Below are 19,339 nucleotides of genomic sequence, written 5' to 3' on the forward strand. Positions count from 1 at the left end.
AATTGATAAGCTGTATTTCATTAAAGTAATTTTCCACTCTGCAAAAAACAGTCAAGCGTGGAAAGATAAACCATAGACTTGGAGAATGCAGGGGTTGGGGGCACTGACCCCCCCCCCCAGAGTTGAAAATCCATAAATAACTTTTGTCTCCCCCAAACTTAACTACAAATAGTCTACTGTTGACCACTAGCCTGACTGATACCATAAACAATTAATACATGTTTTGTATGTTAAATGTATTATATGCTGTATTCTTTAAGTTAGAGAAAGGAAAATAGTAAAATCATAAGAGAAAATACACTTACAGTACTATACTGTATTTATTGAAAAAAATCCACATATAAGGGAACCCCTACAGTTCAAGCCTGTGTTGTTCAGGAGTCAACTGTGTATATACCACATTTTCTTCATCCATTCATCTGTCTGTGGGCACTTAGGTTGCTTCCATGTCTTGGCTGTTGTAAATAATGCTGTAATGAACATAGGGATGTATGTATCTTTTACAGTTAGTGTTTTCATTTCCTTCAGCTATATACCCAGTAGTGAAATTGCTGAATCACATGGTATTTCTGTTTTTAATTTTTTGAGGAACCTCCATATTGTTCTCCATAGTGGCTGCACCAATTTGTAGTCCCACTTGTGGTGCACAAGGATTCCCTTTTTTCCACATCCTTGCCAGCACTCCTTTTCAGGGAATTTTTACTTTATTTTTCTCATGACTTTTTAGAATCCCAACCATTGCCTAAACTGTAAAGCCAGTCATTTTCCTTTTTTTAAATCTAATCTCAGCCCCATAATGGAGTAATGTTCAAACTAGGAACCATGGCACAAAGTAGCAGAATCACTTTTAATTTAATTATCACTCCCTCCTTCTTCCCACCACCCCCGCCTCTCATTCCTGCCACTGAGTCCTTCCCACTACAGGGTCTTGAGGGGCAGGTGTGTTGCTTAAATGGGTCAGAGTAGACAGTGGGAGGTAGACATTTAGGATCAGTATGTGTGTGTCTCAAAAGCATATTTGACTCTGACACTAGATGGCTCACCCTTCCGGCTATTTGCCGTCACATATTTTAAAGTATATCTTGTTTTGAAAGTGACAACAGATGACCTTGAACATTTTATTCAAACTTGAATTTCAACTGGATAACATGATTTTTTAAATGTCAGGATATAGTTCACATTCTCAAGGTTTTCTGTTGCACTAAAGGTCTCAACAGAATTCATGATTCTTAGAACCAGATTAAGTATCTGCTACCAGTTTTTTAAATTTATTCTTTTGTTCATTTAATATTTCCTTTTTAAAGCAACTATAAACAGCGTTTTATGAGCTCAACCTTTTAAACACTTACCCAGTCCTACATTTAGTTCAGGTGATTCGAATTTTACAGTAAAAGGAGGATGATTATAACTTTTGTTTGCTTCTTTACACAAAAGTGCATGATTCTTTAAAATTTTAAAAGGAATGCTCCATTTATGCCAAAGGGTAATGTTCCCCAATTCTTAGTTTTTATGAGTTTAATAAATGAAGCAGCAGTCCCATGCTGGTCTCCTTAATTTACTTAACTGTAAAATATAATTAGTCATATTTGTCAAGATCTACCATCTTTTTGTTTTGATAGTTTATGCCATAATCTTTGTTTAAACTCACTAATGACCGATGAAAGTAGCCTTTTTAGGGGCACCTGGCTGGTTTAGTTGGTGGAGCATACAACTCTTAATATCAAGGTAATGAGTTAAAGCACCATGTTGGATGGAGAGATTACTTTAAAAAACAAGAAAAAAAAAAAGGAGCACCTGGGTGGCTAAGTTGGTTAAGCGTCTGCCTTCAGAGCTCAGGACGCGATCCTGGAGTCCCAGGATCAAGCTGAGCCCTGCTCAGCAGGGAGTCTGCTTCTCCCTCTGCAGCTCCCCCACTTGTGCATGTGCAAATAAATAAAATAATAAAATAAATAATAAATAATAAAAAAGAAAGTGCCCTTATTAGACATATATCTGCCTACTTAATTTAAATTGAACACTTGTAATATATTTTCCATCATATAATTATACATTTTTCTTTGTGTTCTTTATTTTCTAAAAATTACATATAACCAATCACTGAGATTAAAGTTCAATGTTAACTTTAATGATACTGAAAGAAATTATAACACTACAACAGAAAAATTTTGAAAGATACACATACACACATTCATGCACATACACAGAATAAGTCCCAGGCTAATTGGTTATAAAGGCATTTGAAAAATTCCTTAAGTAAGGCTAATTCTTCCAGGAATTATGAATCTACGTATCTTGTATAAAGTACAGTCCTTTGCACTTTACTTTAACTAATACGCTCACAGGTGAGTCTGTGTATTGATTGGTTCCTTTCTTTAAATTCTTCACTTTATTTTCTTCTTGAGTCCTTACAAAAAGAATGATGACATTGAAGACTTTTGTTTTCTTTTTTATTCTTTCTTCTTATTTCAATTTTAGAAATATTTGGTAATGAAAAGTATTGTTAGTCTACTGATTTATACTAAGCTATGTTAAGAAGTAACTTCCAGTGTGTTTGTACCCGCAGGTTGGTGATAGTATTGTTCACAAAGCGAGAGAGACCTTGGAACGAGCTATTAAACTGGTGAATGATACCAAGAAATGGGGCGCTAGGGTTGTATATGGAGATACTGACAGGTAATGAACTCTCTGCTTTATAGTTGTCCTTTTACATCTCTTCAGATATTCATTTCAGTCTTTGAACTAGCTTAAGGGTAATCCTTGCTAAAAACAGAGTTCTACTTAAGTCCTTCCCAATCCTTATGATCTTGTGATCCTGATTAGCTCAAGTCCTGCCTTACCAGATAAGATCTTAAGAGACAGAAGATTTAGGTGTCCTGAGCCAGACTTGTAGAGATTCCCATGGCATCCCTGCAGGTAGCCAGGTAGATAGTGATCTGCAAAAATACTGTATACACAGGAGTCTAGTCTATAAAGAAACCACTTTTAAAAATGTAAATGATTCCTCATATAGGTGCAGCTCTGTGAATTTAAATGTATGTCTTAATTTTGAAAGGTACTGCCAAAGCCGTGAGTGTAACTTTTCACTAGGTCCCAAAATCTTTTTGATCTTCTACAAAAAGTGCCTATAGGCACATAAAGTTTTCCATTTGATTCCAGAAGGCTCACAGTCTTCCTGAAGCCCATCATCCGTGGACTGACAAAGGACAGGACTCCCTCTGAGTCCTGAATTAATAACTTCAGCCTAGTTGCTTGCTTTGGTATTTATTAGGGCCCAGGTATTTATGTACCATCTTATTTGTATGACTTATTAAAATTCTTCTAGAATATAGGTATTATGCAGATTTCATAGAGTCTGATATTCTTTTCATATGGAAGGCTTAGCGTCACAGTGGGATCATGCTAAGAGCACTTGCCTCGGGAGCTCTGATCACTAGCAGAGCAGTAGGAGATAACGCTTCTAATCATTACAAACAGCTTCTAGGTAATCTTTAAACAGCATTTAATCTTCTCCATTCTTTAATGCGCATGCAGTCAGCATAATCATATTAATGCTGAATGAGACCTTACCTCATACAGCAGCTGTTTCATTACTAACAGGTGGGGATACTTTCAAGTTATCCAGGCCCTGATTATCCAGAGTCTCTACTCCTCCCCATCAAAAGCCACTCTGAAGTTTGAGTATTTTACTGCTCTGTAAAACCACCTCTGCTGAGTAGTCCGGCAAAATAAGAGTTACTAGAACATCATTTCATCATTTCATCATTTCATCATTCCTTGTTAGCAGAGCTCCTCGCAAAATATTTAGGGAAGAGGACAAAGTTAAACCTTTAAATTGTTGAGTTTAATTCAGGATCGTACGTGTCCATGGTTGATACCATACACAGAGAATCAGAAGTTGGCATGATTCTGATTGTCGCAATTTTGTTTAGCCTTTAAGTTCTTTAAGAATTCAAACCAAAAAACACAGATTCACAGAATGTCAGCTGGAAGACAATTTCGGTGCTATTTAGGCAGTTTTCACACTGTCAGGAGGAACCATTAGAGGCACATTCACAGGTACTGCCTAAAAGCACATTGTACGCAACTGATAAATTATTGAACACTACATCCGAAATTTTTTAAAAAAATTTTTTAATAAATAAATAAATAATGATAATCAAAGCACATTTCCCCATGTCTAAAATCCCCAGCTCATCAGCAGTGGAGCCATAAAGTAGTACTCAGTGTTTCTTGATTCCCAGCTGGTGCTTTCTCTTAAGTCAGAATTCACAGGTGTTTTATGATTCCAATCAAATAAATTTATTCATCATTTCATTGAAATATCCTGTATGAGGGCAAGTCACTCCAGGACATGCACTATCAGTGGTAATAGTATCACCCTAACAATACAAATTGGGAGCAAAACTTAAGTAGTACTTAGATAGTACAACGGGTTTAGGCCCCACAAAGTTCAACCCCACCCAACAATACTTTATTCCTTACTAATTATTTTTTCTTACTATATTTACTTTTAACTTGTTTCTTTGAGAAGACAATAATGATAAATGACTGAGAAACACTGCTTTAGGGATAATAGATAATACTTGGTGAAGTGAAGACGTTCTTAACGGAGAATGAGGAGATCTGGATTCCCTTTCTAGCTGTACTCCTAGCTGATTGTGTGGTCATTAACAAATCACTTAGCCCCTCTGAAACTCAATTGTCTTAAAATCAGAATGAAGGAAATCTGATAGATGATGGTGAATGACCATTGTCTCCCTCCAATTTCAAGACTGCTGTTTTTATGAATCTTGGGGTCTAGGTAAGGGAGATCAGTTACCAAAGCATCAAAAGTACTTTTAGAAGGGTGTTTCTCTTTCTAAAGCAGTTATGCATTGTTGTCCATTTAGAAAGTATAATAAACACACTGCAGTTAGATTTTTTTATTAAAATATAATTGACAGGGGCACCTGGGTGGCTCAGTGGGTTAAGGCCTCTGCCTTCAGCTCAGGTCATGATCCCGGGGTTCTGGGATCGAGCCCCGCATCGGGCTCTCTGCTCCACGGGGGGCCTGCTTCCCTCTCTCTCTCTGCCTCTCTGCCTACTTGTGATCTCTGTCTGTCAAATAAATAAATAAAATCTTTAAAAAAAAATAAATAAAATATAATTGACATACAGTATTAGCTTCAGGTGATCAATACAGTGATCTGGCAATTATATACATTATAAAATGCACACTATGATAAGTGTAGCTACCAACTGTCACCATACAAAGTTAAAATATTATTGACTTTTTGACACCTTACAATATTATTGACTAGTAGTTCAAATAGTTATTTTATAGAATAATGGTTCTCAATCATATTTATTGCATCCTCATGGGATGTGACCTGCTCCCATCAGTTAATAAGAGTTCTCTAGAATCTCTTGGATCAACTATACTCAAATTTTAAAAATAAATTTTTTTTATTTATTGTTATTTTTTTAAAGATTTTCTTTATTTGAGAGAGAGAGAGAGCATGAGAGGGGAGGAGGTCAGAGGGAGATCAGACTCCCCATGGAGCTGGGAGCCCGATTCAGGACTCGATCCCGGAACTCCCAAGCTGAAGGCAGTTGCTTAACCAACTGAGCCACCCAGGTGCCCAAAAATAAAAATTTTTTAAAAGAATCTCTTGGGAAATTCATCTGATTATAGTTGAGAAAGACCTCCTAAGTTATTCTAATATCCCCACTCACTTTCTACCATGTGAAAATCACTGCTCTATATGTATGTACTTGGATCTCTCAACCCAAAGATAAATGTTATTTAACTAGATTAAAAGCATAAGTGACAGACAAAGAAATTCATCTTAAAATTGTCTCTTCATATGTAGGCTATTCACCTCCATTCTGTTAAGTGACCTTCCAGTGATCTTGGCCAGCTGTCTTGAAGCTTAGCTCCAAATAAAACTGGCCAAAACAACATAGATGGACTCAAACCCACTAACTACTGGATAAAATCTCATATACCCTCTAATAAAGTACTTTTAAGATAACAAATTCATCGAGGTATACTAAGTGCACAATTGTTTAAAAATGCACAGCTTGTAGTTCAGTAAATACGTGTATAGATCCGTGAACCCAATTACCACCTCGGTTAGGGGGTACAGAACATTTCTGCCAATGTAGGAAGTTCTTTTGTATCCCTTCACAATCAGTCCCTCACTTTCATCCCCTACCACCAGGCAGCCACTTACGTGATTCTATTACCACAGCTTAGTTTTTCCTGTCCTAGCGTTTTATAGAAATGTGTATATATGTACTTTAATTTCAAAGCATCTTCATCATCATTGCACCTGACCATTTTAAGCATAGTGATCTTTTTTTTTTTTAATTTTTTTTTTTAAGATTTTATTTATTTGACAGAGAGAGAGAGATCACAAGTAGGTGGAGAGGCAGGCAGAGAGAGAGAGAGAGAGGAGGGAAGCAGGCTCCCCGCTGAGCAGAGAGCCCGATACGGGGCTCGATCCCAGGACCCTGGAATCACGACCTGAGCTGAAGGCAGAGGCTTTAACCCCCTGAGCCACCCAGGTGCACCAAGCATAGTGATCTTTTAAAAAACAAATTTGGGGGGCGCCTGGGTGGCTCAGGGGGTTAAAGCCTCTGCCTTCGGCTCAGGTCGTGATCCCAGGGTCCTGGGATCGAGCCCCACATCAGGCTCTCTGCTCAGCGGGGAGCCTGCTTCCTCCTCTCTCTCTGCCTGCCTCTCTGCCTACTTGTGATCTCTGTCTGTCAAATAAATAAATAAATAAAATCTTTAAAAAAAAAAGAAAAACAAGTTTGGCAGTTACACCTCAAGTTAAACATACCTTTATATTGGACTCATCAGTTCTACTTCTGGATATTTACCTAAAGCAAATTTAAATTTAGGTCCACAAAAAGACCTGAAGCAGATGTTTATTGCAGCTTTATTTATAACAGTCTAAAACCACAAACAACCCAAATTTCCACCAAAGGGTGAATGGATAAACAAATGTAGCATATCCATACAATGGACTATTACTCAGCAATAAAAAGGGACCAGTTACTCTTACTTCAGCAACACGGCTGAATCTCAAGAACAAGCTGAAAGAAGCCAGACATAAGAGAGTACATACTATATAGTTCCACTGATATAAAATTATTGAAAGAAAAAAAATCCTGCAGTAATTAATAGCAGGTTTTGTGTTGCCTAGGGCCAGGAGTGAAAAATTATTACAAAGCAGCACATGGGAATTTTAGGGGGTGATGAAAATGTGCTTTGTTTTTCTAAGGTATCATAGATTTAGTGGCTTAAACAACAGAAATTTGTTTTCTCACAGTTCTGGAAGCTCAAAGTTCAAGATCAAGTGTCAGCAGATATGGTTTCTCTTGAAAACTCTCTCTTTGGCTTACAGGTGGTTACCTTCTTTCTGTGTCCTCACATGACCTTTCCTTTGTTCACATGTGTCCCTGGTGTTCCTTTGTATATCAAATATTCTTTTCTTATGAGGACACCAGTAAGATTAGGCTCATCTCACCACCTAACCTAGGGCCTCTTTTTAACTTAATCACCTCTTTAAAGTTCCTGTCCCCCAAGTATACTTACATTCTGAGGTCCTGGTGTTAGGGCTTCAACATATGAATTTTAGGGGGACACAATTCAGCCCATAAGAAGACTATGTATTTGTCAACATTCACGGAACTGTACACTGAAGATGTATTCAATCTGTTATATTCAAATTATATCTCAGTAAAGTTGCTTTTGAAAATAATCTTTCAAAAGGAAGTTTTAAAATCTGTTTTAAAAATAAAGTTGTATTGGTGTAACCAGCATCAGATGGGCCTGGCAAAAAAATATTGTAGAAAGCTTCAAGTGGTTTGGAGTATAGCCTTTAAAATTAATTTAGATTGAGACCATTTTTATTTTAAAGACCTTAAGTGATACTGAATAAATATTCATTTTCTTAAACTTTTCATATCAGATTCTAAGTATTATCTCCAGTATTGGCAGAGAAAGCTTTTCCAAAGAAACCATCCAAATGAGATTTGAGGTCGAATATAAAAAACATTTAAGAAATAAGAGATTGGTTTAGGTGGCCCCAAGACTAGGAGCAAGAATCTTAAGATCATGTTTCAAGATAGTGTTCATTTCTGCTATTTAATATCTTTTCATTAAAATTATAAGCAAAGGGGCGCCTGGGTGGCTCAGTCAGTTAAGCGTCCAAGTTTTGATTTCAGCTCAGGTCATGATGTCGGGGTCACGGGATTGAACCCTGCATTGGACTCCATGCTTCAGGACGGAGTCTGCTTGAGATTCTCTCTCTCCCTCTGTCCCTCCCCCTGCACTCACTCACTCTGTCTCTCTCAAAGTAAATAAATGATAAAATTTGCCAAAAAATTATACATGAAGATCAACTTTATAACTCTTATTTAAATATGTTTATTAGCTATTAGTTTTGTTGATCACAGATTGTGCTATCATTGTGCATTATGCTGGAGAAAAATACCCATACTTTTGGGGGGTTTTTGTTACATTTTTTTGAGTATTTTTTGTATTGTAGTTTTTTATTTATATTAGAAATTCTTCCTTCTTGACCTTCATAAACTGCTCTTGGAATTGTACATTAGAAATATCTTTCTAAAATTCAGATTAGACAGTGTTTTTTTTTTTAGATTGTATTTATTTATTTGACAGAGAGAGACACAGTGATCAAGGAAACACAAGCAGGGGGAGTGGGAAGAGGGAGCAGCAGGCTTCTCGCCAAGCAGGGAGCCCAATGTGGGGCTCAGTCCTGGGACCCTGGGATCATGACCTGAGTCGAAGGCAGACGCTTAACAACTGAGCCACCCAGGCGCCCTGACAGTATCTTTCAAAAAACATTTTTAGTGTATACCATTTAACCAGAAATTTCACTGATAGAAATTTGTTCTCGCTGTGTCTCTCTCTGTCAAATAAACAATAAATAAAATTTTTAAAAATAATAATTAAAAGAACTAAACAATGTGGGAAAATGTTAAGATGTAAAGCTAAATGAAAGGAGAAAGTTATCCAGCAATAATGATCTGTGATCCCAGATGAGAAGAGATTTACAGATACACCCAGAAAGGTTTGTAGTGCCTTTTTTCTGAATGGTATGCTTAGGTGGCTGTTTTCTTCTTTGTCCTTTATGTTTTCTAACATTTCTTCAGAACTTATATTATGAAATATATGTGTGTCTTTTTTAAGTTGTCTTTTAAGAGAACATAGACTCCCATCTCTTAATGGGAAGAATGTCAGAATCACACTGTTAAGACCATGTGGGATAGCAGATACTGTTTCTTTGGACAGTACAGTCTGCCATAAGGAAGTTTACTCCCATATCACAAGTAAATTTTCCATTTCTTTATAATCACATTTTCTCTTATTTTAGGACTGGTGTAATTGTGTGTCATATAAAGCCATTATTATCTAGGAATAACCCACAACTTTCTTGGCAGCTCTGACAGCTAAGCTGGTCTCTGTGTAGCCAAACTAGAAATACTAAATGTCTTAAAGATCTGTAATAAGATATACAGGGAAAGTATGGCAAAACAAGAAAATTTAGATAGGAAGCAACTTAATAAGGAAGAGGGTGTGGGGGGGAGGGTTTCTTTGGTATTAGAGTATTAGCCAGGAAAGTTACTCTTGATGAAACTTTACTATTAAAATGACTTCCTCGTTTTTTAATCCTCTTAGTATGTTTGTGCTACTGAAAGGAGCCACTAAGGAGCAGTCTTTTAAGATTGGTCAGGAAATTGCTGAAGCTGTAACTGCTACCAATCCTAAACCAGTGAAATTGAAGTTTGAAAAGGTAAGAGAATATATTAGTACTAGTAATCACATATAAAATTCACATACCTTCTAGAGATTTTGGACTTGCAGAATACATTTTCAGAATCAGTAGTAGTATAGGGTCTACAAAGTGTAGACCCTAAGTAGTAGTAGTAGTAGTAGTAGTAGTAGTAGTAGTAGTAGTAGTAGTAGTAGGGTCTACAAAGTGTTAAATTTAAAATACTTTCCCTTAGTTTTGTGTAATTTTCTCAAAAAAATTTTAGTAGTGTCTTTATGTAAAAATAAAAAGATTGTTCCAGTTAACTTGCTTTGTAACAGACCACCTCCAAACTTAATGATGTAAAACAGTCACCCTTTTTATTAATAATGCTTACAGATTTTATGGGTCAGGAATTCAGAAAGGGTGCAGCAGAGATGGCAGGTCTCTGCTCCTCAATGCTTAGGTCCTTAGCTGGGAAAATTTAAAAGCTGAAGGTAATCCAACCAACAGCTAATGGCTGAAATTCGCTTGCTCACTCTACCATCTGGGGGTTGATGCTGGCTGCTATTTGCAGCATCATCTGGGGCTGTCAGCTGGAACACCTACACTTGGTCTTTCCCTGAGACTATGTGTTCTTCCTCACAGCATGATGGGACTAAGTTCCAGGATGAATATTCCAAAGAAAAACAGATAAAAGCTGTTTTGCTTTTTTTGACCTTGTCTCAAAGTCACACAGCATCATAGCCTGTCTAGATTTAAGAGAGAACATAGACTCCCATCTCTTAATGGGAACAATGTCAGAGTCACACTGTTAAGACCATGTGGGATAGCAGATACTATTTCTTTGGACAGCAGAGTCTGCCATAAGGACCTTAGACTATTTTCATTTTACTTTAGATATCAAATATGTATTTAATTCTTTCTATATAAGGGATACTAAGCTAGGAGAGGTGTGGCATGCAAAGAAGCATAAGACAACAGTCCCACTCTCTAAGAGCCAATACCTAAAAGGAAAAATTAGAAATCTTTTATTTTAAACTTACAGAAAGTCTCATGAGAGCAGTCTCCTTAAACACATAAGAGCACAGATAAAAGGAGATACTATGTCCTCCTGGGCTGGATGGGGAGACCCCGTGTAGGAGGTAATATTGCACTGTGTCTCAGAAAAATGGTTAGATTTTCAATAGGCAGCCATGGGGCTGCAGTCATTCTGCATAGAAGAAAATGGTATGTAGGAGAATATGGAGTTAGAAAAACACAATATTGGGAATAGAGAGTACAGGGAGAGAAGTCTGGAAAATAGAGTTGAGACCAGATTGCTGAGTGTCTTGAATGCCAAGCTAAAGTGTTTAAACTGACTCAGAAAAGTTCATTAAACAAGAGTATGACATAATCAGAGGTGTTTGGGGAGGATTGTCCTCATGATGGTATACAAGATGGATTGGGAGAGTGGAATCTCAAGATAGGGTGCAACCTGCATAGCCTGAACTAGGGAAAATGAAGAAAGGACAATTCAAGAGATACTGAGAAAGAAGGAATGATAGGAGTTAGAAGTGATTGATTTAAGAGAACAGGTGTGAAATGGGTGAAAGTACCTACTTCGCAGCAAGAATTGTGCGAGAAGAGATTCAAAGATTAGGATATGGTATTGCCCTGAAGAGTGAGCATTCTAATTGGCGCACAGACAGAGAGAACAGCTAGAAAACAGTGAGAATGAGTGCTGTCCTAGAAGTACACATATGGTGTGGACACTCACTCAACCCATCTGGCGTGACACCAGACATGAAAATTTACCTGAAATACATCACAGACCTAACATAAAAACAAAAAAGGCAAACCTTCTTAAAGAAACTAAACACTAGTTAAGGATTATGATGTATATGTTCATGATGAATATTGGTTTGTAGTTTTTTCTTGTATTGAATTTGGGCCCCCCCCCAAAAAAAGGCTAGTTTCGTAAAACGAGTTAGAAATGTTCCCATGTTTATAAGATTAGTATGGTTATTTTTTCTTAAATCGTTGATGGAATTCACCAGTGAATCTCTCTGATCCTGATATTTTATTGGAGAGAGAGGGAGGGAAGTCATAGATTTTTAATTACAAATTAAACATCTTTAATAAATATTGAAATATTCAGGTTTTCTTATGTCAGTTTTGATAACTTGCAGTTGTCAAGAAATTTTTCCATTTCTCCTAGGTCATCATATTTATTGGCACTAATTATTTATACTTCCTATGATTTTGATTTCTGTAAGACCTTTAGTAACATCCCTCCTTGATATTGATAATTTGTTTTTTTTTTCTTTATTTATTTATTTTGCCTTGATCATCTAGCTAGAGGTTTTTCCATTTACTGAACTTTTTGAAGAACATTTCCTTAATTTCCAGTCTTTTATTATTTCCTTCTTTATACTTACTTTGGGGTTAGTTTGCTTTTCTTTTCCTGTCTTCTTAATTTAGAAGTTTGAGTCATTTATATTAAATATTTTTTAATGTAAGTATTTTAAGATATATATTTCCCTCTAAATATTACTTTAACTTCAAATTTTGGTATCTTGTATTTCCATTATTATTCATTTATTTCAATGATATATCTACTGTCATTTAGAATTATGTTAAATACTAAATATTTAAGGATATTCCAGAAATCTTTTTGTTATTATTTCCAGTTTAATTCCATTATAGTCAAAGAATGCACTGTGTATGATTTTAATGCTTTTAAGTTTATTGAAATGTGTCCTTTGGTCCAGCATATGGTTGGTCTTAATGAATATTCCCATGTGACCTTAAAAGCTATCTGTATTCTGCTTATGGGAATGTCCTATAAGTGTCACTTAGCTTAAGTTAATAGTGGTATTGTTGAAGCCTTCTATATTCCTAATGATTTTCTGTCAATTTCTAAGAGACAGGTGCTGAAGTTTCCAAGTATAATCATGGTTTTGCCTGTTCCTTCTTGTTCTGCCAGTTTTTATTTCATACACTTTGAAGTTTTCTTATTAGGTACATGCATATTCAGGATTATGTATCTTCCTGACAAATTGATACTTTTATCTTTGATAATATTTCTTATCTTGAAGCCTACTTTTTCTGATATTAATATACCTACTCTAGCTTTGTTTTGATTAGTGTTATCATGCGTATCCTTTTCCATTTTTTATTTGTAACCTTTCTATGTCCTTACATTTGAAGTATACTTTTAGTAGTTTATTGCTGTATCTCACTTTTTGGTTAGATCCAACCTGATTACTTCTGCCTTTTAGTTGGGTTGTTTAGACCATTTACATTTAATGCAATTATTGATAAAGCTTGGGGACAGAGAAAAGGACCAATTTGGTAGCATTAAAAGGAGGTGGAGAGCCCATGACTGTTATCCTAGGAATTTATCCAGTAGATTACTCCATGCAGGGTTGTTCACTGGAACACAATTTGTAATAACAAAAGGTTGGAAACATCCAAATTGACCCACAGTAGTAAGTAACTAGTTACGTAAATTGCGATACCTTCCCATAATGGACTACTATGTATCTATAAAATAAACTGAGCTTTCTGTACTAGCATAGAATGCTCTCCAAGATACATTATCAAATGAAATAAGCAAAGTACAGAATGATATATATGGTAAGCTACCATTATGTGTATAAGTATCTCTGGAAAAGTACACAGGAAATCAATAACAGAGGATGCCTCTAAGGCAGGGAAAGTAGAGGCAGGAGGACCAGGGCTTTTCATTGTATATTCTCTTATAACTTCTAATTTTGTATTTATAACTTTTAAATATGTAGGTGTTAAAGTAATTTTTAATTGTTTAAGTAGATATGATTGATGACTTTTGAGAGAGCTGTGTCAGCTACAGTAGGGGCAAAAATTTGATAGTACAAACAAAGGAGCTTAGTGGTAAGGAAGTAAAGACAACTCATTTTGTGTGCTTTCCTCTCTGAATGTTGTATCATGAATTTAATTGATGCTAAACCATATTTAGATTCTGTGTATGTGTAATTAATATTTAGCTAAAGATAGAAAAAGACATAAAAATAAAATATTTGTGGTAGGGGAAAATTGTTATTGAGAGGCATTTTATGAATCCATTACAGGTATATTTGCCCTGTGTCTTACAAACAAAAAAGAGGTATGTGGGTTACATGTATGAAACACTGGAACAAAAGGATCCGGTATTTGATGCAAAAGGAATAGAAACAGTCAGAAGAGATTCCTGCCCTGCTGTTTCTAAGGTAAGTTTTACCTACCTTGTTTTCGTCTTTAAGAAGTAAGTCGCTAAAAAATCTGGTGAAAATCCTTAAGCACACATCACCGTGGCCCTCCTAGCCTCTGTGACTGTGTATAACTATTAGTGGAGGAACTATATGATTTTTGAGAATTTCATTTCTAATGAAAACAACTTAATTTGATTTTAGTCCTTAGTTTCTGACTTCTTCCCACAATGTATCTTTTATCACAACTGCTAAAAAAACAACACATGAACTTGATAAGAATTTCCTGCCTATCACCTAGAGATGATAATGTTATCATGACAACACTGAAAACCTAGGGAGCAGGATAAGGAAACTAGCAACAGAATAATTTCATAAGTAATTCATTGTAGATCAACTGAAATTTTATTTACTTGAATGATTAAATACAAGTTAGATTTCTGAACAGTGGTACCATAAATTACCTAAATTTCTCAACCACAGTAATTGTAACCAATAGTATTTTATACGTTTTCTTTACTGACTCGCTTTACTCACTTCTTTACCCAGACTCCTTCTATAACAAACCAAATATAAGTGGCATAAATGGAACAATACTCTACACACTGATTTTTATAAGAGCATAAAAAGGACAATACATAATTGTCAATGTCAGTATATTATGCTGTATATATAATGTTATATAATTTGAGATGTTTAATACTAGTTTCTGAAGAGATCTCATCCAGTGCATTCTTTCTCTAAGGGTAGAATCATACTTAAGCCAAATTAGCAAACTGAGTAAATATGTATTGGTTCCAGTATTCATAATAAGATAAAGAACTTTAACCTAGAACTAATTTAAATTCAATCTGCTACATAAATCCACTGCATGTCAGAAATACTCCCAGCATAGAGAATTCTTTCACAATCAATATATATTTCTTGACACTATGAAAAGGCAAAAGACTGATTTTGATTTCGCTGCTTGGTGATATGGCACTTAAACTTCTGTCGGTCCAGCTGAGTCTGTAACCGGCAAATAAAAAACAATACATGAAATTATGTCTGGCTTCTTGTGCTTAAGTATTTCATGTTACTCATTACATAGCAAATATTTTATTTGCATGTTATTTTGGTATGATTTTCCTCAAACTACGTGATACTCTTTTTAGAAATAGCAAGTTATATAAGATCTCCAAAATATTTTCCAATTTTTAATAATTTTTATTATCCAGTTACTGTAAATAGCAGATTGTTTAGGTAGATAGCAAATTACTCAATAGTTACATAGTTGAAAATATAACAATGATGAATGTACTAGGGGATATTTTTATAAGCATATCCTTTTTTTTTTTTTTTTTTAAGATACTTGAGCGTTCTCTAAAGCTGCTATTTGAAACAAGAGATATAAGTTTAATTAAACAGTATGTTCAGCGACAATGTATGAAGCTTGTGGAAGGAACAGCCAGCATCCAAGATTTTATCTTTGCCAAGGAATACAGAGGAAGTTTCTCCTATAAACCTGGAGCTTGTGTGCCAGCCCTTGAACTTACAAGGTAATGATTCACACCACAGTAGAACTCTCAGTTCCTAGCAAGCATAGTCCTGGGATTCTGAATTGTTTGGAGTAGATGAAAAGACAGCTAGTCCACAGGCACACAGTTTCTTCACCTGCCCAGACAAAGCCTCACAAAGGTAAATAGATGCTCTCCCATACTGTGTAAACTCTGAAGAGGAAGAAGGAATTCCTCTTTTGGGCTTCCCTTGAGAAACTACATTCAGTGAAATCATAATCTGGTACAGAGCTTGAATTGTTTTTCCACATCAGAATCACTAGGTAGTCCTTAATATGAGTCTACCAGAGCACTTAAATGGTATCATTCTAAAATCCGATCATCTAACCAGCTAAATTTCCTCTTCTCTTTCACTGTTAGATTTATGATAGTTCTTATTCTTGAGAGATAGAAAACATTTTAAGCTAGTTGGTATCTGGCAACTCACATTGTTTTTCAGGTAGCAATGATTTACAATGTAAGTTGTTGTTTTAGAAAAAAAAACAACTTTAAAAATATCTTTTATTTAAATTAATAAAAACTAAAATTAAAAAGATTTATATCTATTTTATTTAAATCTTTTTTAATCTTTAAAGATTTCATTTATTTATTTGAGGAAGGGAGAGGACGAGCAGTGGGGTGAGGAAGGGCAAAGGGAGAGGGAGAAGCAGGTTTCCCACTGAGCAGGGAGCCCAAAGTGGGGCTTGATCCCAGGAACCTGAGGTCATGACCTGATCTGAAAGCAGATGCTTAACTGACTGAGCCCCACCTGAGTGCCCCTACAGTAAGTTTTAAACTTATATCTGCTTGGTGCTCATTAAGTCAGGTGTAAATAGCTCTCAAAAGAATTGTAACTCTGGGCACCTGGGTGGCTCAGATGGCTGGGTATCTGCTTTCAGCTCAGGTCGTGATCTCCAAGTCCTGGAATTGAGCCCCACGTCGGGCTCTTGACTCAGCTGGGAGTCAGCTTCTCCCTGTGCCTCTACCCCTGCTCATGCACATGCTCGCTCGCTCTCTCTCTTTCTCTCTCTCTCCCGCCATGAATAAATTTAAAAATCTGTTAAAAAAAAAAAAAAAAGGTTGTAACTCTAACATAAAGGTACCCCTTGTATTCTCATGGTTTCATAATTGTTTAATTATCACTTAATTTTCCAGTAAAATGCCTTCCATAACAGTTTTTGAGTGAATATCTCTCTGGATTTAAATAGGAAAATGCTTACTTACGATCGGCGCTCTGAGCCTCGAGTTGGAGAGCGAGTGCCCTACGTGATCATCTGTGGGGCCCCCGGAGTGCCACTTATCCAGCTGGTGAGGCGCCCGGTGGAAGTGCTGCGAGACCCGGCTCTGAGACTGAATGCCACTTACTATATCACCAAGCAAATCCTGCCGCCCCTGGCAAGAATCTTCTCACTTATTGGTATTGATGTCTTCAGCTGGTATCATGAGTTACCAAGGGTAAGCCTACCAAATAGTACACCTATGCTATGTCTGTAGAGAGAATTCACTTGCAGTTTCCAGTAGAACTAAAGAGTTTATTTAAGTGCTATGAGAGGCAACACGGATGCTCTATTATCCTAAACTGGCAAAGGCTCCACCGTCTTCTAGTTTCCTAAAAGAAATTAAGTTTTCTACAAACACCTTCCCAGCTGCTGTCACATTGGCCAAATTATAGAAGAGTAAAATAAATTCTGCAGCTATTTCGGATAAATTTTCATAATAAACCAGCTAATAAAAAGTAAATGAAGGAGAGCAAAAATTCCTTCAGAATGGGTGCTTAAGAAATGTATGTAGTATGTTGTACCTCGACATAGTGCTTGAAGAAATCAGACTAACAAAATGATGTTAAAAGAGCATTATACTAAAGTAAAACCTGGAACTTGGAATATTGGCCAAGGGAATTTTGCTTGAACTCCTAGTTAACTCCCTGGCAGCCTGGAGGAGCAGTCTGTGATTGGATAATCGTCTGGGAAACACGAGTCTTGGAGAGGACTTTTATCTACTGTTCAGAATTGGATCTGCTCAGTCATCTGCTGTTGTCTCAGACTACGAAAGACTCATGGTTTCTAGGCAAACTAGTAAAAGTTGATCCTCTAATTACTTTTAATTTCTCAACAAGCATGTATGGCCTCAGGGAAAGATGAACTTGGAAACGAAGGTGGGAGGTACACTGGCCACCGTCTGTCTTCTGGGTCCTAGCTCTGCACCAGAAGGCTCTGACAACTTTCCGTTTCATCAGCAAGAATGCTAAATCAATGGCATTTTTAAGAGTTTGGCCTAATAATAACTTCGATACATAGTGACTAAAAGATACCAGGAGGAGACCAAGGGTATAATAACAACATGAAAATGTTATTTCAGTACCAGAAAGAGTACCAGAAGACCGATCTCTGAAACTAGTATTACCTTCCAATGAAGAATGCTTAGGTGACATATATCTAATTTCATTTGGAATGTTCCAGGTTTACTCTTGCTTGAATTTTGTATCCTACTGCCTAATAAGTTATTTTTAACCTTCTAACTTGCCTTGTTTCCCTGGCCCACTTTTGCGACCTGAAACAGTATCCACCCTCAACCTGGATTTCTTCCAATGTCCTCTCTAATCTCCAGTGTCCTGTATGATCTCACACTGTATATCTCAGCCAAAAACTCAGTGACAGAGACCCATTTTCTTCCCCTACCTAAATACATATATACTCAGATGATATTAATATTTAGGTTCTGTTAAAGGAAGGATTTTGTTCATTTCTGTATCCCCATTATGTAGGACAGTACCTGACGTATAGTAGCTATTCTTTATTTGTTAGGTCAATGAAATAATGCCTTCATAAACCTATAATTAACATAACAGTAGCAGCTCTGCTATGAAGCTGGATCAGACTTTTTTTTAAAGTTTTATTATTTTAATTCCAGTATGGTTAACATACAATGTTCCTTTAGTTTCAGTATACAGTGTAGTGACTAAGCAGTTCTGTCCGTTACTTAGTGCTCACCGTGATGTACAAAAGTGTCTTCTGTAACCCGCGTCACCCATTTCACTCCCCTCTCAGCCCACCTCCCTGAAACTTATTTCTGAATTGATGTTTTTATACATCCAGAAAGCCACCAGCTCCTCTCGAAGTGAACCTGAAGGGCGAAAAGGCACTATTTCACAATATTTTACTACTTTACATTGTCCTGTGTGTGACGACCTGACTCAGCATGGCATCTGCAGTAAATGTCGGAGCCAGCCTCAGCATGTCGCGGTCATCCTCAACCAAGAAATTCGAGAGCTGGAACGTAAACAGGAGCAGCTTGTAAAGGTATGACCTTGTTAGATAAACCCAGACTCCCAGGCAATCTGATTCTTTAGGGAAATGTCATCAATACTTGAAATAGAGTTTGAGATATGAAACTGGGTGAAAAGCAAACTAAAGATTCTAAGCTAATAAACTTTAAAATATCAAAAATACCATAATTGAACTAAATTATTTAAAGATGGATTGTTTTGGATATTAACCCCTTATCAGATATGTCATTTGCAGATCTCTTCTTCCATTCCATAGGTTGCCTTTTAGTTTTGTTGATTATTTCATAACTTTTTGTTTTTATGGACTAGTGTACTGTGTTTATTAAAACCTAGAACTACAATGTTCTTCCACCCAATTTCTTTTATAATTAGTATTTTTTTTAAAGATTTTTTTATTTATTCATTTGACAGATAGAGATCACAAGTAGGCAGAGAGACAGGCAGAGAGAGAGGAGGAAGCAGGCTCCCCGCTGAGCAGACAGCCCGATGCGGGGCTCGATCCCAGGCCCTGGGATCATGACCTGAGCCGAAGGCAGAGGC

General features: G+C 36.4%; 1 protein-coding gene across 1 annotated transcript in view; it reads left to right on the forward strand.

The window, feature by feature from the left end:
* The window catches only part of LOC111158218 (REV3 like, DNA directed polymerase zeta catalytic subunit), a 183,512-nt gene that overhangs the window by 158,465 nt on the left and 5,708 nt on the right, over window positions 1-19,339 (forward strand). The window contains exons 26-31 of the mRNA XM_022520135.1: window positions 2,564-2,673; window positions 9,695-9,809; window positions 13,862-13,999; window positions 15,326-15,516; window positions 16,722-16,968; window positions 18,609-18,812. Of these exons, the coding sequence (XP_022375843.1) occupies window positions 2,564-2,673; window positions 9,695-9,809; window positions 13,862-13,999; window positions 15,326-15,516; window positions 16,722-16,968; window positions 18,609-18,812 (1,005 nt within the window). The remainder of the gene's footprint in view (window positions 1-2,563; window positions 2,674-9,694; window positions 9,810-13,861; window positions 14,000-15,325; window positions 15,517-16,721; window positions 16,969-18,608; window positions 18,813-19,339) is intronic.

This window comes from Enhydra lutris, unplaced genomic scaffold (genome assembly GCF_002288905.1).
Source record: "Enhydra lutris kenyoni isolate GAN:26980312 unplaced genomic scaffold, ASM228890v2 scaffoldscaffold58, whole genome shotgun sequence".
NCBI classification, from domain to species: Eukaryota; Metazoa; Chordata; class Mammalia; order Carnivora; family Mustelidae; genus Enhydra; species Enhydra lutris.